Consider the following 22516-nt stretch of genomic DNA (forward strand, 5'->3'; position numbering starts at 1 on the left):
CTTAACAGTTGGGCAAACAGGACAATGCCCAGGGGATCCCAAAATACTTTTTCAATAAAAAGATATTTCACTACCTGTTAAAAGTATTTGGTATCCAGAGATTGAGGGTGCTCCACGTGTTGGCAGGGTGTTTGCCCTGGGAGCCCCAAAAGTAGCTACGCTACTATTTAGAAACCCATAAAAATCACCCACAGCTCTCGTACAGCTTTAGAAATCAAATGCTCAATACCTTGAATTATGTAACGTTTAAAATAAATTTGAAAGACCTATTCATAATGTGCGTAGCTTGCTTTTCCGGCAAATCACACCGTAACATAAGAAAATTTCGTGAAAAAATTAGTTACTTATTTTTATTAGAAAGTAATTAAATTTTTATTAAAAATATGTCCTTTATTGTTCAATTTAATTAATTTTCGAGATCTTTGCAGTATCCAGTGTTAAGCTTGATCACTGTGATTTTAAAAGTTTAATTTAAGCTTTAATAAAATCTTCAATAAAAGCTTTTAAAAGCTTTAATAAAATCTTCATATTAGCCAGCATTTAATTAATGTGCAAGTACATAAAAAAAGAGAGAAAGAAAAACTGTTAGAACAATGTTGTCCTTATTTATTTATTTTTTTTTCTTCATAATTGTTGTCATTGTCACAATTCTGTCATTATTTTCGAAAGCAAATATCAAAAACTGTTTTTTTTTAGTGAATGTAAAGTTAAGAAACAGTACATTTTTGCGATAACTAGATAAAAAAATATATATTTATTTATTATCTATATGCATTTTATTAAATATGTTTATATAGAGTTATTAAATATGTAGATTTATTTTAAAATATTTATTTATTATTACAAGGAACATAAAACCCTTAATTATATGTAAATAATTGATAGAAAACAACTCGGAAATTAATACGAGATAGTTTAAAAAAGGAAAATAAATAAAAAAATTGATGTTTTTTTTAATTTTTTGATAAACTAAATAAATAACTGAATGTCATAATAAATTTGTTTCTTAATAAAATAAATAATTAAAAAGTTGAAAATTTTATTCAATAAAACTATTTTTCATCGATTATATTTAGTTAATTGAGTTAATTTGTTTTTTCTATTTGTTGCTTTTCTCATAAATATTTATATGCAATATAAAAAGCGCATTCAAGTAATAACATAGAAAAAAAAGAAAAGAAAAAAATTTACATTTTAATAAAATTCTATTAAAATGCGCTCTCTGAGACTAAATAGACTGAACGTTCTTTTACTCCCTTCAATTAGTGAATTTTTACTGAACTTTTTCAACTTTTGATCCGTAAAACTGGTGCGCTCTCTTCATGACTAAACTCGTTTGCACCTTGCTCCAATTGTTTACACACATGGCGGCGGCAGATTCATATGAATGAGGTGAGTTTTCTTTATGTTATTTATTATTATCACTATTATTTAAATGTACTTTATCTTTATTATTAATAGTTGATTTGAGTTTCATTTAAATAATGCGTGCGCATTTATTATCTATATTATAATGTTGTTATTAGCATTGAATTGCAATCATGTTAGGCTTAGCAGTCTATTTACATTTTGAATTCTTTTAAGAAAGATTCTGTTTAAGTCTTATTTTAGTTTACAGTAAAAATGTTGCATCTTAAATACTTATATTACCGTCCTAATTTTTTTGTGTGACGAAATTAGCTTTTAAATCATATTTAATTTCTCTAATTGTTTGCGTCATGTTGTATAATAGTTTTAGCATTTGAAGATAATGTTAAAGTAACGTTTGTATAATTTCTATTAAAATAATTTTTTATTTTAAAATTTATTTATTCGCAGTTATGATTAAAATTTTGGCTTGCTGTTGTCCTATTCTATTGAAATGTAATGTTAAAATAAATTCTTTTTGTAAAAAGAAGGAAAAAAAAATTAACTGTTTTATTTTATTTAAGATAATATTTTCTAATGGAAATATTAAGTAAACAAAACTTTTGAATTTTAATTTCAGAGTATTTAATAATGAACAATTTTGTGATTTACAATTAATAATTTGAACAATTTAATAATGAATCAAATTTGTGATTTAGAATTACCAAAAATATATTACAAATTAGAGTCTATAAAAAATGTCTATCAATTATTTCAAATATTTATTTTTAACCTAACTATTTTTATTTGAATCTTTTTGAAAAACATGCTTGATTTGTCAATGGCATTTCCTTATTTTTAATAAAGTAAATACATTTAAAAAAAAAAAATTTAATAAATATGTAAGGACTAAAACATTTTAAAAATCATTAATTTTCTTGAGCATTGTTATATCAATGTAATCAATATTTTTTTTTTAAATTTTGTTATAGCTAACATTAGAAATGTTTAAATTGATTTATAATAAATTCACGAATTCACAGCCGGGATTTAAAAAAATATTTTGCAAAGTAAACAAAAAGAAAATGTAGGAAATTTTAAAAAATTTAAGTTGGTTGATTAAAATAAAATCACTATAACAAAAGGTGTTGTGAATTTATCTTCAGCTTTTTCATCTATAATTAGATTTATTTTTATTAGTGTAGGTATCTACTTCTATTTATTTTAATGCTGTTTCTTTTGCTCTATATTTGAAATATTATAGTGGTGCACAGCCTGCGACTAGTGAGCCAGATGTAGCCTGCTGACTGTTGATATGCAACAAGGAAAAGCTTCTAAACACAAGTAAATCTATGTTGTTTCTCAATTGCTTTTTCCATTGTTATTGCTCTGGAATTTCAAATGGTTTTAAAAAAGCAAATATTTTTATTGTGTTATTATGCAAATTTCAGTGATTACGCTTAGTTTTACCTTATTTTCTCCAATTTTTTATAAATTCAAATGGGGTTTTGGCTGCTTTTAGACAGTTAAAACTACTATCGCTATGTGGTTATTAAAATCCTGATTACATTTAATACGATATTCAGACTCTTGAATTGTGCTTTTAGTTATAATAACCACTTCTATATGCTCTTTATTTGTGCTCTTTATTTTGTGTCTAACAATTAAAAGTATTTGATTTTCTGAAAACATATTATCAAGTTTACTGATAAAAAAATTACACTGATTTTACTGATCACAACTCGTAGAACATAAAAATTAGCATATATGCTGTCTACATGAGCAAATACATGTGTGGCTCTTAGTTAATCTACCTGCTGTATTTTCACTTTAAAAGGTGACATTCCTATATTATAATGAAAATATGGTGTATAAGGATTGTATTTTATAGGAATTAGTTGAAATGCTTTTTGCAAAATAAATCCATTCTCTTTTAAATAATACCGCTTTTTGTAATGAAGACGTAAATGAAGGATGAAAAAAAAAAAAACATATTTTTACTTTTTTCGTAGTTCTAAAAAAATTTTACCAAAATTTTTTTTCTATTATACTGTTATTTAGAAAATGCTATAATTTATTGCCGTCCGAGTAATAATGCAATTTTGCTTTATTAACACAGCAATATATTAACAAAAATTTCAAAGCTATGAATATCAGTGGATATTTGGAAAAACTTGTATTTGAATGCTTCATGAATTTTGAAATTGCTGATTTCTCTAAAATTTTTTTATTTAAGTTGAGACTTAAACCAATGAACAATACTTTTAAATTTTAATACTTATTCTTTATGTGTTCATTTGCTCTAATCGTGACTTAACTTAGAGTAACTAACTTATGTTTTCTACCTAGCATTTCAGTTAGAAATATGTATATTCTCTCAGAATATACAATTCATATTAAATTTGGTTAATCACCCATTTTCCAATAACTATTTATAAAACTTATTTTTTTATGAATATTTATAACTTTAAATTTATAATGTGAATGTTTTATTTTGATTTAGAAAATCCATTGAAGAGGACATTACAGGAGCCAATAAACTGACAGCATGGACAGAAGGGTGTGAGAATTGGCAGGAAGTAAGTGAAGTACTTAAGTATTAAGTTTAAAATTGTATGTTAATCAAGGTTTTAAACATGCCATCTAGTGTTTGTGTTGGAGGGATGATTGTTTTTAATGAGGGGTTGCTTTGCTTAAGGAAACTTTAAACAAAATTATGTTGTGGAAAAAGAAAACTCCAAGAATTATTTCCCCCGTTTTTTTTCTTTCTGTAATTGATAGCAATAGGTCCTTTTCATTTGGACATTTTTTACTTAGTTTAAAATATATTTTTGCAAAAGATTCATATTAGAGATAATATGACTATAAAAAGTTAATTTAACAATAAAAATATAAATATGTGAAAAATTTGTTAAACATACTAAATTAAAAGAACTTTCTTTTTAAATATTTGGAGAGGCAAAATACATTTAATCTATTCCTTGCAACTTTGAAATATGGGAATTGTGATGGAACTCTCCTTCCACATGAATCTTTCCAAGCCAAATTGATAGATACTGAAGCATCAAAATTTTGATCCATCAGTAAAATTTAAGTTACCTGCAACAGGGGTCTGTCCAAACCGAATTTACTACCATTTAGCGGTACCTTCACAAATTCAACTTCAGGAAAAAATGGTCGTTTCACAAAGTATTTTTTCTTAAAATTTTATTATGTGTATCGTAGGAAACAATAAATCCATATTTTTATTATAATTGTGTGTTGATTTTTTAATATAATTTTTAATTTTCAAAAATTATGTCTAAATTTTCACAAGATAAGTATCGTTCAGAAAAAGCTTGACAGAGTACTGTACAAGTCATAATGGAGACATAGAATTGAAAATTCTGTTATCTTGAGTCTCAATTTTGATGTTTTTGGATCATTAAATGGTTATATGTATACTATATGCATATAACGATTGGGAAAAGGTACTAGTTTTTTTATTTAAGTTTCATCTCTCTCTCTCCTTTTTTTTTTTTTTTTTTTTTTTTTTTTTTTTTTTTTTTTTTTACTTCCCACAGTGGTGCGCAGTTATTTTTCAGGTCTAGTTATGGAATTGAAACAAAATTTGTGATGAAAAATTACTCCCATGGTATGACATCCTCTTAAAAACACAGTGTAGCATTAGATTAAATATAAAATGGAAAGACAAATGAATTTTAAATATTTTTTGTTAAAATATCTTAATGTAAAAAAAAAGCATTTTGAAAATATTAAAATAATTTAAAACAATGTTTGTATGACTTTGTAATTAAAAAAATTAAAATATCTAATTTAAACCAACTAACCTTAGTATATACTAAATCAAGTAATATTTATTTTTCTTTAAATTTTACTTTTATTTTGAGAGTTTATTACTCAATCCATTTTACAGAAAATCTTTTAGAAAGAAAAAAAAGGAATTAATAGGGTTACTCCTCCTAATAAATAAATATAGGGTTACTCCTTGTAAAATGGTCTTAGCATATTTAAGCATTGCTTATTGAGTAAGGTATTTATTCATTTGATAAACTTTTTTATAACATAAAAGGTGTATACTGCTGTGCAATAGATGCATTAATAAATTACAAAAAAACTCACAATTGAGATTTTAACATCTTTGTAATTTTTGAATAATATAACATTTGCCTTTCTTACCAGTTATCTGAATTAAAATCAATTAAATTAAAATTAATCATCTGAAATTTTATTTCAGTGTCAATAGTATTAGCAAAAGAAGGAAAGTAAATGTCAATCCATTTACTAAAAATATATTCTGAAGCCTGACTTCTTTATTTTAAATTCCACACTTTCTGAACACCACTTCCTTTGAAGTCTCAAAATTTGTCATATTGTTTGTTTATATTCTGTTTCCTTTGACTGCATTGGCAAAGACAGGGAATGTAACAGTGTGTTATGAGAACTATTTTAATTTATAAGTTGAAAGTTATTTTATTAATTTATGAATGCCTTAACAAATGTGTCTGATATCATTAATTAATCCTGATCACAACAGTTTTAATTACAATATGCTCTCTGCCTTTTGCAACTTTGCTAATTTAAGTAGTGGAGACAGTGTAGTTCTATTTGTTATAAATTTGATAAAATATTTCCCTACACTAAGTTCTTAGATACGAAAAAGGTGTTTATTTGGTTAAAACATAGATTCTGCTGTTTAACTTTACTATTTTATTGGAGTATTCGCTTCAGTTTCTTATGAGGCCAAAATTCAAATATTGTCAGGACGTAATGAGATAATACCAATAATGTATAATGCATATATTTTTGTGTTATATATCCAATATTTATATTTCAGAGCTTATTTCATAAATTGCTTTGAAAATTCTATTAATTAAAAAAAAAAAAAAAAGAACGTCATACATATCTGAATGGCAGGGATTACACAACATACTCGTCACCCAGGTAAAGGCAATGTAGCGACTAACATGCTCATATAAAAAATTGCAGAAGCTTTCCTGCTACTTAATGTAAAATTTTACAGTGAAAGATGTTTAAAATATCACTTAGATGCTACATAAATGTTTAAAATTGTGAAAGTTCAAACTAAATATTGTCTTAATTGAAATTTTTGTAAAGATTTAAAAATTTGTTGTTTATTTTTTACTGAAGAACTACCAGAACTACTACAAAGTTCAGCTTTTAACTATTCAGAAATAGACATCAATTCATCCACAGCTGGAATAATTTTGCTCTTTAACAAACAGATTTTTTTAGCAAACTTAAGACTTTTCCAAGTGCTATTGTTTTTTAAAAACTTGTTTTTATTTTTATTTGCCTTTTTCCATATTAACATTTTATTTTTATTTCAGGTCAGATGAGAGAATATCTAATGAAAAGAGGAGTTACTGCCACAGAAATGGAGGAGGCTATGAAGAAAAGAAACAGATATATATCTGATAAAATCCAGGATATATGTTTTAATATTGCTAAAGTTAATGATTCTTAAACAAAATAAATCTTTTTTAAGTTTTCTTATTTGTCTTCTCTTATATGAATATCAATCAAATGATTACTGGTAATTATATATTTTACACAAAATTTTAATGAGTTGTGGTTAGACATACAGCTGTGGTTTTGTTATTTAATATCAAAAAAGGTATATTTGCACCATATTTAATATTTGTTAAAAAAAAAAGAAAAGGGATCCTAGATACACACATAATAATCCTACTGTTAAAAAGCAAGCCTGAGAGGTGAGCTTCATAGTGGAGAAAGAGTAAAAATAATTGCTAGTAGGAAAGCATTAAACATGACAAAATTTAAAGCAACAATTTGAAAATTAATGCTAGAATAGCAAAGATTATAAGAAATTAATAATAGTGATATAAATAGCAAAAATTTAAAGCAACTGATTGTAAAAAAAGTAATGCTGGAATAGCAAAGTTATCAAGCAACTGTTGGTAGGAAAATAATGCTAGAATAGCTGAGATTCCAGGCAACTGATGGTAGGAAAGTAATGCTAGAATAGCAGAGATTTCAAGCAACTGATGGTAGGAAAGTAATGCTAGAATAGCAGAGATTTCAAGCAACTGGTGGTAGGAAAGTAATGCTAGAATAGCAGAGATTTCAAGCAACTGGTGGTAGGAAAGTAATGCTAGAATAGCAGGGATTTCAAGCAACTGGTGGTCGGATTTTTATGCTAGAATAGCAAAGATTCCAAGCAACTGTTGGTAGAGAATTATGCTTGGAATAGCAATAAAAAAAAGCATCTGTTGCTATGGAATTATTGCTAGTAAAGCATAAAAAAACAAGCAAGTTGTGGTCTTGATTGTTGCTAGACCAGCAAGATATTCAAGCAACTGTTGGTAGAGAATTATGCTTGGAATAGCAATAAAAAAAGCATCTGTTGCTATGGAATTATTGCTAGTAAAGCATAAAAAACAAGCAAGTTGTGGTCTTGATTGTTGCTAGACCAGCAAGATATTCAAGCAACACAAGTTGGTTAATGTATGCTGGACCAGCAAGATATTTAAGCAACACAAGCTGGTTTATTATGCTGGACCAGCAAGATATTCAAGCAACACAAGTTGGTTTCTGTATGCTGGACCAGCAATAAAGTGTGCCAATTCATGGTATGGAATGCTAGTAATTATGCTGGAACCAGCAAAGATTTATGGTAGTATATGCTGGTATTTTAGCTGGTACATAGCATTATATGCTTGTCTAGCAAACAAATTCCAGCAAAAATTTTAACCTGGGTATATATATATATATATATATATATATATATATATATATATATATATATATATATATATATATTTTTTTTTTTTTTTTTTTTTTTTTTTTTTTTTGCTGCAGTCATTTTTCAGTCACATTTTTAAGGACATAAAAAAATTCAAATTGAAATTTCAAAAGTCAAATGTGAAAATGGAATGTCCCGTAGCACCAGGAATCGAAATTAAATAGTTACAAAGACAGCTATTTCAAACAAGTTAGCGTTTTCGTTCTACTCGAAGTTGTTTGAATAGGTATTTCTTATAGTATATGGATTCCAAAGTTTATTCTACATGTATTTTAGGGTATACTTTCGGAGTATTTCGATCAAGTTTATTTTTACACCCTCATTTGCTTAAAATTATTAAATAATTTGCTTAAAATAAATTATCGAAGCTATATGTTTTAATGCAATTAAAGTATAATAGTAAACGGGGCTTCCATCGCATATCCTTAGCCTTGATACCGCTATCATTAAATAAATGGAATAAGCTTAGATAAATAATAAAAGTTAATTTTTTTCTCGTTTTAATTTTCAAGGAATGATATGTTTCGATCGAACAGATTTCATTCTGGAAATAACTAAATTATTGAGTAGTTTCCTTGGAGCAATATCATTCTTATCCTCTTTTGACGAAATATAGGAAAAATTGGTTTTCACAGTTTCTGTAAAAAGTATGCTAGCCTTCTTGCCGCTTTTTTTTTCTTTATCAAAATAAGTTCGGAAATTGAGTATGTTTTACTGCATTTTTTTGAAATCAGATGATTCTGAAATTGGCACGGCTTCGGAATCTTCTCACAAATTTCAATTTTTAGTATTTCCTGCTTAACAAAATAAGGCATTTTCCTGATAACAAATTATACTACAATAATATCTTGGGAATCGTGCTAAAGTTAAAAATTAAACAAAATAGATTAGTATATTATCCGGAAAAAAATCTACATGGTATCATAAGGAAAGAGTAAAAGATATAATGAAATAATTAGTCGGTTTGAGCGACTACCAACGCGACGGCAGGTGGTGGATAGCCGAATGTCCTGTAGCACTGACAGGATAGCCTCTGAATAACAAATAGGAGGTCGCGAACCAACTCCCGTAACCCAGGTGTTACGCGACCCGTGCCTTGGGTGAATGGCACTGCGGTTATAGTGTCTTAACGGAGCCTCAAGTTTGACTGGCGAACATCTAGAGTAATTGCCTTACCCAGTAACTCAGGCAATGCTGGGCTGACTTTCTTTACCTGAGCTTTTTATTTGAGGTAATTTATGGCTGAAAATGACAAAAATACAACTCAAATTACTGCATTTGCAGGTGAAAATCCCAAAGTAGACCTTTCTGCAAAAGAAAAGGAAACTAGGGAAAAACCAACTGAAGGAGAAAAAATGAACCCTTCATCAAAAGAGGTAGAAATGACCTCTACCCAATCAACATCTCAAGTGGGGCAGGAAGCTATTAATAGCATGACTGCCTCCATGTATGGGATCAAACTTAAAAAAAGACTATCTGGTGCACAGAAAAAGAAACTTGCCCGAGAAAAGAAGATGGCTGAAGGTACCTGGGTAGAAAAACCCAAACCAAAGCAGAGAGGCGAGAAAAGACAAAGCCAAAGGATGGAACAAGATGTAGCCCCAAAGGCTGCCAGGAAAGAAGAACCTGAAGGTATAACCTTTAAGGAAGCTCTAACCGCAGTTAAAATGGCTGTGATTCTTGAAGGACATCCTCTTGAGCGCTTATCCGAAGAACAGGCCCTAGACCTTGAGTTCTTGATAACTGAAAAAATTTCTAGAAATGAAGAGGGTTTTGTCCCCACTTTTCTTTCTTGCAGACTAGAAAATGGGGCACTTATCATCAACTGTGCAGATCTGGGGAGCTCTAAGTGGCTGGAACAGATTGTAGTTGAGATAAACCCATGGCAGGAGCAAACTCTCTTGGTAGAAGAGGCAAGGAAACTTGTCAGAACTACTAAGATCATTGCTAAACTGCCTGTAGTAAACTGGAGTCCAAAGAGGTTCTGAGAAAGATTGAGGCACAAAATGGTGGGCTTACTCCAACCGAATGGAACATACTTCATCGGAAGAATGAACCATCAGGACAGACCATCGTCCTTAGCGTGCCTGAACTGGACGCGGCTACACTTGGCAAAAGGGGATATAAATTTTATATCGGACTTCACCAAGTTCAAGCCAAAGTCCTAGACAAACCTTCCAAAAACGATGGGGGAGAAGGTTCTTCAAGCCAACATCCACCACAGTAGAATTGGCACCACAAACCTCACCAAGAAATTTCTTGATGAGGATTTTCACCTGGCCCTGATCCAAGAACCTTGGCTTGTAAGGGGAAAAATCAGTGGCCTCAAAGGAACAAAAGGTAAGCTCATTTATAATCTTAATAGTGAAGCTAGAACATGTATCCTAATAGATAAAGATATTAAGGTTCTACCTCTAACAGATTTTATTCATAGGGATTTAACAGCAGTGAAAGTCAGACTCAACATAGAGGGAAGAGACCGAGAAATTGTTTTTTGCTCAGTCTACCTACCCTATGAAGAGAAGGCTCCACCTGATCAAACACTGCACAAACTCCTGCAGTTTTGTGCAGAAAACAGCTTGCAGGTAGTCTTAGGGCTGGACTGCAATGCTCACCATACTGTATGGGGCAGCACAGACACAAATAAAAGAGGTGAGTGTCTTTTAGAATTTATTCTTAATTACAATTTAGATATTTTAAACAAAGGCAATGACCCTACCTTTGTAACTTCTAATCGTTCTGAAGTAATTGACATTACTATAGCAACACCGGCTATTAGTAAAAATATCACGAAATGGAAAGTAGATGGGAGACCATCAGGTTCCGACCATCAAAACATCCATTTTGAAATAAACTCCAATATAAATATTGACCGCTGCTTCAGAGATCCCATGAGAACAAATTGGAAGAAATTCCAAGACGATATCATGGGACTGACTCAACTGGGAGAAAATTATATTAGAGATAATTATGATCTAGAAATTGCAGCAGAAACTCTGCAGAACAAAATTCTAGGTTCATATAATAAAAATTGCCCAATACGTACCAAAAGAGCAAAGCCCCAATGTCCTTGGTGGAACAACTCCTTGGAAACTGAAAGGGCAAATGTTAGAAAACTCTTTAATAAAGCAAAGAAACATGTGAGTGGGACAACTATAAAAGAGCCCTCACCAACTATAACAAAAATGTCAGAAAAAGCAAACAAGAATCCTGGAGAAAGTTCTGTGAAGAGGTAAATTATATCTCTGAAGGAGCTAGACTCCAGAGAATTCTTAGAAGGGATGAACCCATAATGGTTGGCACCTTAAAGGATGAGGATGGCAACTTTGCTACCACTGGAAAAGAGATAATGGAAGTTATGGCCAAAACTCACTTTCCAGGAGCCATTGATATGGATAGCAATGAAGGACAGCATTTCATTGGATCTGTAAAAAGAATACAAAGAAATCAATGGACCTATGCTAAGAACGTTATCAATCAAAACAACGTCAGGTGGGCTATCTCCACCTTCAAACCACTTAAAAGCCCTGGACCTGATGGAATCATTCCTGTAATGATCCAAAAGGCAGGAGATCCTATCATCCCTGTGTTAACCAGAATTTACAGAGCCAGTCTGGCACTGGGACATATTCCAAAGCTATGGCAAAAGACCAGGATTGTTTACATTCCTAAACCTGGCAAAAGTAAATATGACCAGGCTAAGTCTTTCAGACCAATTAGCTTATCTTCATTCTTTCTCAAAATTATGGAGAAAATTATTGATAGGCATATTAGGGATTACCTGGGTAGCAATAACCCCTTGCATAATCTACAGTTTGCCTACCAACCTGGTAAATCTACAGAGACAGCCTTACACAAGCTAGTATCTAAGATTGAAGACACCCTGGAGAGAAAGGAAATTGCATTGGCCACCTTCCTAGATATTCAGGGTGCTTTTGATAATACCTCTCACCCATCCATCCTTAATGCCTTAAGGGAAACAGGGATAGACCAAACTTTATGTTTATGGATTAAGTCCCTACTTATGGATAGAGCCATTCAAATGAATATCTTCAACGAGACATTAGAAAAGAAAACAACCAGAGGCTGTCCACAAGGAGGTGTACTATCACCATTACTTTGGAATCTGGTTGTAAATAGCCTAATCAAACATCTAAATAATATAGGCTACTATACCCAGGGATATGTGGATGACATTGTCATACTCATCCTTGGCAAAGATTTTCACATAACTTGCCAACTTATGCAAAACGCTCTAAGTTATGTAAGCAAATGGTGCAGGGAGAGGAATCTGGACATAAATCCACAGAAGACCAATCTAATACCATTCACTCGTAAAATAAAAAAGGAAGGCTTTTTTATCCCAAAACTTTTTAACGTTGAAATCAATATTGCCTCTGAGGTGAAATTTTTAGGCTTAATTCTTGACCAAAAACTCACCTGGAATAAACATGCTGATTACAAAATCAATCAAGCAAAAAAATGCATAATGATGTGCAGACGCATGCTTGGTAAAAACTGGGGATTACAACCAAAAATGATGTTTTGGATGTACACAGCAATTGTCAGGCCTGCTTTCACATATGCTTCAGTGATATGGTGGTGTAAAGTGGAACAGAAAACTGTGAAGGACAAGCTGGGAAGTCTGCAAAGACTGGCCTGCTTGTGTATCACAGGTGCAATGTCCACGGCCCCTACCAGAGCACTTGAGGCAATTCTGGACCTGACTCCTTTAGATATCTTCATGTGCAGCTCTGCCAGAATGACTGCATATACAATGAAATTGCAATATCAATGGTATGACAAGCCCTCTTCTGGAGGTCATACCAGTATTACTAAGAAAATTTACCATCCAACTCTCCTTATGCCGTCTGACTGCATGGAGAGAAAGTACGTGTTTGAAAGACCATTTGAAGTAGTTTTTCCTACCAGAGAAGAATGGGATAACAACACGATCGATACAAAAAATGATAATCTAATCTGGTATACCGATGGATCAAAGAAAGGTAACCTCTCAGGACTGGGTGTCTGTGGCTTGTCACCAAGATTCAACCTTTTTGAAGGTCTTGGGGAGTATGCTACTGTCTTTCAGGCGAAGGTACTTTCTATTGTAAACTGTCTGCAGATAAATATTAAGAAAGGCTACCATGGTAAGCGGATTCTTATTTTCAGCGACAGTCAAGCAGCCTTGATGGCTCTTTACTCATTTCAAGTTAAATCAAAAATTGTTCTGGAATGCAAGAATCTCCTAATAGAACTGGCAAAAAGGAATAAAATCATTCTTATTTGGGTACCAGGGCATATGGGAATTGATGGTAATGAAAGAGCTGATGAACTCGCAAAACAGGGATCCTCTTTCAATCCAATAGGAACGGAACCCTTCTGTGGAATCAATATGAAGACTACAAAGAAGGCCGTCCTAAAATGGGAAAAACAGGAGATGAACAAAGTTTGGCGCAATTCTCCTGGACAAAAATATGCTAAAAGCATGATCAGCAGCCCTTCTGCAAAAATTGCTTCTGAAATTCTTAGGCTCCCAAGATTGAAGATTCAAACAATTGTAGGCTTCATCACTGGGCATTATCATTTCAGGAAACATCTACTTAGATTGGGACTTTTCGAACAAGAACCAATATGTCGGAAATGCCGTGAAGCGGTAGAATCAGCACATCACATCCTATACGAATGTGATGCCCTCGCCCTTACGCGCCTCACTACCTTAGGCAATCCATATCCTAAAGAGCTTCACCTTAATTCCATTAAGGGACTGTCAGACTATATTAATAAAGTAGGCGACCCGAGACAATGGAACTAGGAAAAATTGGGCTTGGAGTATGGTACAAAATGCAACATGTGCAGAGGTGCCACATATCTGACAAGCTCAAGCAGGAAGAAGAAGAAGAAGAGAACCCAGAACCTTTTTGTTGCAAGGACAGTTCCCTGCCCCCTATACAGGCCTGTCGGTTTGAGCAAACAAACTAAAAAATAAAAAATAATCACCTTAAATAAGCACAATCTGGTATATAATCATATTCTATCAGAAGCATGCTTTTATAAAATTCGACATTCGTTGAATAAAATGTTTTTTATTCAAAATGTTTTATTCATATTTCTTTACTAAATTGCTAAATAAATTATTAAACGACTAAAAAAACATTGTATTTATAGCTTAAAAGAAATAAAAATAAAAAGATTAGCAATCGGTTATTAGCGAAAAAAATATGAATGAAATTTCACGCTACACACGCGCAAAGTCAAGTTCCTCGTAAGTTTATCACATTTGAATATTAATCGCCTCATTTAATTATTTCTTCACTGTCGCCAAATAAGTTTTTTAAAAATAATTAATTTTAATTCTTCTCAGCTCCTAATAAATAATAACAGTTGAAACTTTAGATTTTTCAATTGAAAAATATGTAGATTAATATGGTATAAAAACATTCATACCTTATAATTCAATGTTTTTTCATCCTCAATTTAATTAAATACTAAAAAATAATAAATAATTATTAAAAAAATTATTTTTGTCATGAAATTATCTTTGGGTAAATGAGTTTTATGAATGGTTGCAATTTTTTTTAATTGCTTAATTAATTTTCAAAATATGACTAAAAACGCAAAAAGCAAAATTGACATTAAGGAGTTCAAACTTTGAATCGCTCTCCTGACCAAAACTATGGGGACCACCATATTTCCCAGATTGCGGCTACCCCCTATATTTTGAAGATTAAGACTCCAAATATGTAAAAAATATATATATATATGTTTATTCAAAGAAAGTACGTTTTTGAGTTCGATTTCGTAATTTAATTAATAGTTAGCACTAAACATTTTGAGCATATTTGAGGTCACCCCAGAAACCATTGGGATTGGCACTTAGTACGAGAAAATCCGATCATTAGAAAGAAAGTTTTTCAGGGTGATTCCTTTTTCTTGAGGACTGTGCATCAAGAAGCTTTAATTGTGAAATAGTTATTTAATTTAAACTAAGACTTATAAAAATAATGTTTAAATTCATAAAGTCATAAGAAAAAATCAAAATCTTATCTATAATCTCTCTAGTCTTTCTTCCATGTCCTTATTGTTTACGTAATCGGCAACTTCTAGCCACTCGTAATATTCAAACTGAATAAATTAAATAATTTTCAATGCTACATTTATTTCTTTTATCTTTCCATATTTGTTATTTCCACCTATTTAAAGCTACTAAACAATCAAAGAGGACAGTAATTATAAATTTACGAAAATGAACAAAAAACAAAATACGCATAAATAACGCGTAACCGTGCTTATTAAAAAGCAAATTTAAACTGAAACTTTAGAGATTGCGGGCGATAGAGTCGTGCCAAGCAACATGCAGCATTGGCGCCAACAAACAAGAAAAGCATTGTTGAGTTTTTTATTCGAACAGAGCTCAAAATGCTTGTTAAGGAAAATGGAAGCTGCTAAAAATTCATGTTTAAGAAAATGTATGCAGCAGCTCGAAATGCGAGTTTGAGTAAAAGGACACAGCGATTCTTTTTAATGTTCAAATGAAATTTAACAGCTAAACGAGGAATTTCTCATTTACTTTTCCTTACTGTTTGTTAAATACTTAGCATAATCATTACAGGGCTATTTCCGGGACTTCAGTGTTGGAATGGCAGGGCATATTAAAGTTGATAGCAATCTCTTCGAATTCAATACACTAAACAACAAAATATGGTTTTTAAATATCTGAATTCATGCAATGAAAATTTAATATCAATAATTTATCAATTTCTTGATTCCGTAAAATTCCTGTAAAAACAATTATTGACATTATTTTTTCTTTCAAACTAATTTTAAAAAATGTACTAGGTGATACAGGAAAACGGGCGATATCACATTACGACTTATTTGGACTCATTAGTTAATTCTTTAGAAAAAGAATTCTTTTGAAGAAGATAGTTTTGAAGAAGTTAGGAAAAAAGAATCAAAAGCTATGTCCATTTTCTTAAACATGCTTTGTTTAAACACCCATTTTGAATGTTCCATTTTTTATGTACACAGTTTATTGGGGGGACCACCTTATATTAATATATATACAAGGGCGTCGGCGGGGGGATGCAAAGAGGTGCACTTGCACCCCCCCCTGGCTTTTTTAAAACAATTAAAGATATACGGAAAAACAATTTTGTTATAAAAATTTTTTATTAAAAATATTTTTATTCAAAATCAAATAATTAAGTGATCATTGATACATAAACAAATAAAGAATTGTTTAATCAACAAGAATTATAATCATCTTGTTTGCTGTCCAAATCTGTTTATAACGTTTTCAATAAATTCTGAGTCATTTTTGATTCTTTTCTTATGCACACTGAGCATGCACAAACTACTTAATCTCTCGTGAGACATTGTAGATTTATTCCATGTTTTGATGCTTCGCATTGTACTAAAAGTGCGTTCAATAGTGCACGTAGTAGCTGGAAGAGTTAGGCCAATTTTGATTGCCTCCTCTACATCTGGGTAAAACGGTGTGGCCTCAATAACTAAATCGATGTATTCGAAGGATTCGTAAGAATTTTCTCTATTCCTCCACATTTCGTACCACGTTGTAGCTCGATGAAATTCGATGAGAACAGATCTTTATACACAGCATATGTATCTTCTAAAACTTCAGGATATGACACTTTGTCCAGTTTGTTCATCGCATTCGGCTAAAGCTGTAAGAGTGAAAATGCTTTTCTTTGTATAGAAGAAAAACGGTCTTTCAAAGAAGATATAATGGGGTCCAAATAAGGAATAAAGATTGATCTCCTGAAAAATTCTTCTGCTTTTTCAGAAGGCACATTTAATCATGAACTAGTCAAGGTGCCACTCGAGTGGCAAATGTATCGACTTCGATCGAGGTCCATTCATTTCAATGCCTAATTCTTCGCAAATGTGTTCTGCTTTCGTGAAAATTGCAGTAAAGTCTTCAGAAGCATTGTTTTGATGAATTTGCTGCACCTCTATCAATTTGACTACATAATCAGTTACTTCTTTTAGATCTGTTGTTTACTTTTTGCAACTGATAGCACACAGGTTCAAGTTTGGCAGAATAAGTAGCAATGACAAAAAGTGATACAATGTATGTTGGCGTTGTAGCAGGTGATAAAAGTATATTAGGTACACTTTGGTGTCTTTGTTTGCCGCTTTTTCTGTAAGGCCCTCAAAAGCTTTTATAATTGTAACAAACTTTTCAGAAAATCGTCTGGTACTCTTGTACTTTTCTGACCAGCGTGTTTCACAGAGTAAAGAGATGCATTCAAAATAAAAACAATAAAAGTAACAACTACTCGATGGTGACTAAGAAAACTATCTTGTTAAATACTAACACATGTAGTACTTTAAAAATAAACCCAACAAATATTTTCGAAAAAGTATGTGTCCAAAAAGAAAAATGAAAAGAAACAAAAGGTAATTTGTAAATTAACCAAACTTGCACATCGGATTAAAAATAAGGAAAATAGCTAGGTCAGTCAAAAACTGATTTATCTATGGTTTTCAATATGGTATTATAATACCATATTGAATTCGAAAGTCTTTTTTAGGATATCAATTAGTATTTAATTGTGTTAAACGGGTTGTAATGTAAAATCTGAGAAGACTGATAACTTTTTCTGATTATAAAAGCAATTTGTCATTACACATTTTTTTCCCTGAAATCCTGGTTAATGTTTGTAATAAAAATACCAATAAAGAAAGTAGAAAAAAAATGTCAGATCAAAGAAAAACGAAATGAAAATGTTAAAGAAAGTAAAATTTCAGACATAAAAAAATAAGAATAAAAAAAATGTAAACAAAGTGAGTTTAAAGAAAAATAAAACAAAAAAATGGACTAAAAATAAATATTTAAATAGCAAAACTGAAAATAATCTTGAATTTTCAAATATTCTTGAGACTAAGTGTGATAATGGTGTGCAACATTGTCAAAATCATGGTGACGGAATTATGCAAATTCAAGATAATGAAAAAAAATTCCCAACTTCAGGAATTTTAAAAAATTTTTCAGATATTTTTGCTAAAATTAAATAGGATATAGAGACAATAAAAATTGAACCTCAAAAGGTAAGATTACCATCCACCACCAGTGTCAAGACTTACCAGTGTCATTTTTTTTCCTTCATGAAAATAAAAATACTGAAGTCATAAACTTCAGAATAACGACTATTGTGTCAATATGTTTTACATTTTATTTTCAAACAAGGTATGCAATGCTGAATACAAATTTCAGATTGAAATTTTTTTGTTGTCAAAAAGTGTCAATTTGTATTTTTATACAAATTGACTCATATCACTAATGTTTTCATATTATTTATCTTTAATGTTTTTGAATATTTACATCTTTAAGAAAATTTTTATAGATTTTCTTATCCTAAATGAAAAGTTTACTTAGTAAATTGTGTTAGTACGAGGAATAACTTTATTTATTGTGATTTTCAAAAAGGACTGAAAAAACTTAAATTACAAAAACTATGGAAAATGAAGATCTAACACTTCAATTTGATGGTAGCTCTACTTCAAATTTTTTGAAGAAAAGATTATATCTGAAGAAAAGATTATATCTTTTTTTTTCCGGTTTTTTAATTAACATTTCACTTTTTTTTTTTTTTCAAATAAAATATTGTTTGTTGTTTTTTTTTTTACTTATTATTTCCCACCCTCTTTTTTTCATATGTCTATAATTTTTCTTTGTTTTATTCTTCATTTTGAACTTATATATATATATATATATATATATATATATATATATATATATATATATATATATATATATATATATATATATATATATATATATATATATATATATATATATATATATATATATATATATATATATATATATATATTAGGGGGAACGGAAAGTAATGTCGTTTCGGCTCATTAAGTATTTGTCAGTCTTGAAAACCAATTCATTTTATTCCGATTTATTTTCGATCCGGCATTGAAAGATTGTTGCTAACGAGGGTGAATACATTATTGATTAAGAACAAAATCAGCTGAAATAAATTCCTAGCCGTTTTTTGCACATTTCGCATCTTAAAAACTAAATTAGTAGCCGTTTGTATCATATATTATGAAAGTGATTAAAATGTAAAATTCAAACTACGTTATCTGATACTAACAGCTACATTTTTAAAGATTTTCATTTAAATCTTTATTAATATAAAATTTAACCCTTTCTAGATAATATTAGCAACTAATTTTAGCAGGATTTTCAATTAAGAAATTCCAATTTGCAAGTTTTAAATATTTCGGCAAGAAATCAGAAATTAACTCCAATATCCTATTTTTTGTCTCATTTATGGTACACCCCTGAAATTTGCAAAATAATATAAAAAGAACTGCAGTTGGCGAGCATAATACAGAGCCCTTTAAATTTATGAGCCATTTAGATTTATAAATGCAGAATATATTGGTGAGAAATTTTTTTAATACATTACAAAAATATGGGATGAAAAATAATGAATCAAAATTATGTCCTAATGATAGCATCTCTTCTCTCTCGTATTACATATTAATTTTGTAACTGGATAAAACAGTTACAAACTAAATATAAAAGTAAATGAATTGATGAAAAGTGCTACCAACTATGACTGACACACAAAGAAATGGTTAATGGGCTACCTCTTAATCGTCTGTCTCGTGTATACTCAAAGAAGGCAAAACGCCGGAGACTATAGTGCGATGTATTTTTGAAAAAAAAAATGTCTTATATACTTAAAATTTCAATTCATGTGAACTGTTCGACAGATTTTGTATTTTATAATTTATTATTACTACTTTAAGGTTATATAAAAAATTGCTTGCCTTACAAGTCTGAATTGTATTACTTTTATCAAATAAACAATAAAATATCACAAATAATTATTAATTATTTTGTATGCGGTATAATCTTAGCATAAAGGAACTTTATAATTGTTTGCAAAAAATGTTCGATTCGCGTCAAGATATGGGAAAATACGCAAAAAAGAAAATCAATAATGACAGGGACCCAAACTTTCGTCTGCTCTGACTAAACTACTTTTTTTTTCCTTCCAAATTCCTTATATTTTGATGACTCCGTTTATTGCTCATTTGAGAGAAAGTTTAGAGCGACATTTACGCTTATATTATTTTCGTAAACGCTTATTTTGTTATTTTTTTGATGCAGTTTTTTTTTTTCGAGGTGTATTTCTTTTTTACAAATACTTTTGCTTTTTTATATTATAATAAATATTTTAATATAATAAATTTTTTTGTGAAAAAAAACATAGATTATTTTTTAATGGAAAATCGAAATTTCCCCCCCCCCCTCAAAATGTTGGGTTTTTAACTCCCTAAATATTGAAGAGGTTCGAACCCTTTGCCCCCCCCCCTCCCGGTTGCGAAGCCCATGTTTTCAGATGTGTCCATTTTCTTACTCACATATTTTAAGATGCGTCCTTTTTCTAAAAAACACATTTTGTGTTGTGTACATTTTCCTAAATCAGCCTTTTTTAGCTGTGTCCATTTTCTTAAATTCGTATTTCGAGTTGTGTCCAATAAAATAAGCTCATCGACAAAAATTATTTTCCTAACTTTTTAAATCCATTCGGTGATAATGAGAAACTTTTAAAAAATTATTTTCGGTTAGTGTCATATTGCAGGACCTTAGAACTTGAGTTTTATGTTCATTTATTTGCTTTTCCCTGAATGAACTTCTTTGCGTAAGAATTTATTTATTTATTATTTATTAATATTTTTCCTGAAAAGATTGGTATTTACACTATTTCGTCTCCTTGGAGAAATGTTTTCACTTTGTATTTCCGTTTACCTTATAATGACAACCAACAAAAATACAAAAACAAGGTTTACCAGTCGCTTATTTTTTAACCTAAATGATAATAGTTTTTGAAAAAGCTTAAAAAATCACTTTTTATGCTTTTAGGATAAATGCTTTGAAATCGTAATATTTTTACTTCATTGAAAAAAGGTTTTTACTAAAAATATTTCAGCGACAATAAAAAGAAAATTAAGACTCAAGGTTGCGTGTTTTCAGGGGACTTTTTGATGGAACTCACCCGCATCTGCGTTACGTGGAGAGGAAAACCACGAAGATCTCCTACGTTTAGTCTGACGACAAGGGGACTCTAACCCATGATCCGTCTACCACTGAGGATATTATTACGTCAGCAATGTGGTCGCTGCGAGCCGGGTGCGGAATTCAAATTGACCAGCGATCGAGTGGGATTTGAACCCGGTTCACTTCATTAGAAGGCCTCTATCTTCTGAGCCACCACCGTTTTCCCAGATCATTGCCCATTGTACAGCTTCAGTACAACGTAAATAAACAATTAAGTAACATGACCACTTGATGCGCCTAGTCGTGTTTTTATTTTTTTTTTAGCTATTTTTTGTTTTGAAAGAAAAATATTTTATTTTTATTTTATTCTAATCTATACGGATATATCCTTGCTGTGTAATAGGTTGAATACATGTAAGGATATTTCCCCCCCTCATAAATGTGAATTAGCATATGAGACAATATTGCTTGTTTTTCTTCGAAGCTTAACCTATAATTTTGAAATTTGGTATCATAAAAATACAAAGTTTCTAAATATACCTCACCAAGTTTGAAAATTATTGATCAATGAGGAGAGCAAAATTCCATTTTTTTTAAAAGTTCTATAAATATTTTTAAGGATTTGTTGAAATTTTGATATGATGTCCGGATATGATGCTTACTGTAGAGTTTAGGTATTTCGGACAAAGTATAAAGTTTATTAAAAATATGCTAAAAGTACTTATGCGTATACTTATTGGTATTTTTCGTAATTTTGACACCCCTATTTTAGTGTGAAAAAAGTATCAAATGATTTTAGCTATGCAAAAAATTAAAATAGAATTTTAATGTGTCTAATTTAGACTTTTACTGCAAATTTCATGCGTTTTGAACAAAATTTAATTTTTTTTTAAAAAAGTTCCAAAAATATATCTAGATACTTTTTGGTATTTTGAATGTTGAAAAAAGTTTCAAATTGAAAAAAAATTTTCATGTTCATGTTGAAAAAAGTTTCAAATGATTGTGGCAGTGCAAAAAATTCTAAATTTTTTTTAAAAGTGTCTGTATATGACATTTACTGCAAATTTTAGAAGTTTTGGACAGTATTTGAATTTTTTTAAATAATTTCCGTAAATATTTCTTAGTATTTGTTGGTATTTTTCGAAATTTTGATGCTCCCACTTTCATAGGACATAGTTTTGAATAAGTAGTGCAAAAAACTGTAGTGATAAAAATTGTAGCAAATTTTTAAACTGTAAAGACATGACGTTATTTGCTGATTTTAGGTATTTCGGACAAAGTTTGATTTTTTTTAGCAATATTCTGTAACTATTTCTAGTTTCTAGGTA

General features: G+C 30.3%; 1 protein-coding gene and 1 long non-coding RNA gene across 3 annotated transcripts; both read left to right on the forward strand.

The window, feature by feature from the left end:
* The first annotated feature begins 1230 nt into the window (after positions 1–1230).
* On the forward strand, positions 1231–6860 carry LOC147814241 (uncharacterized). Of its 2 annotated transcripts, none has more exons than XR_015432725.1 (4): positions 1231–1392; positions 2612–2691; positions 3851–3926; positions 6699–6860. It is a non-coding gene; the product is annotated as an uncharacterized LOC147814241 (long non-coding RNA). The 2 variants fall into 2 exon arrangements; XR_015432726.1 differs by lacking the exon at positions 1231–1392 and adding an exon at positions 1421–1758.
* A 3460-nt stretch (positions 6861–10320) lies between these two features.
* Positions 10321–11370, forward strand: LOC147814242 (uncharacterized). The gene has a single exon (XM_087160289.1). It carries the CDS (start codon positions 10321–10323, stop codon positions 11368–11370), a length of 1050 nt encoding a protein of 349 aa, XP_087016415.1.
* Positions 11371–22516: the final 11146 nt, after the last annotated feature.

Source organism: Parasteatoda tepidariorum, chromosome 3 (genome assembly GCF_982258835.1).
Source record: "Parasteatoda tepidariorum strain Cologne lab strain chromosome 3, Ptep-v5.0, whole genome shotgun sequence".
Lineage (NCBI taxonomy): Eukaryota > Metazoa > Arthropoda > Arachnida > Araneae > Theridiidae > Parasteatoda > Parasteatoda tepidariorum.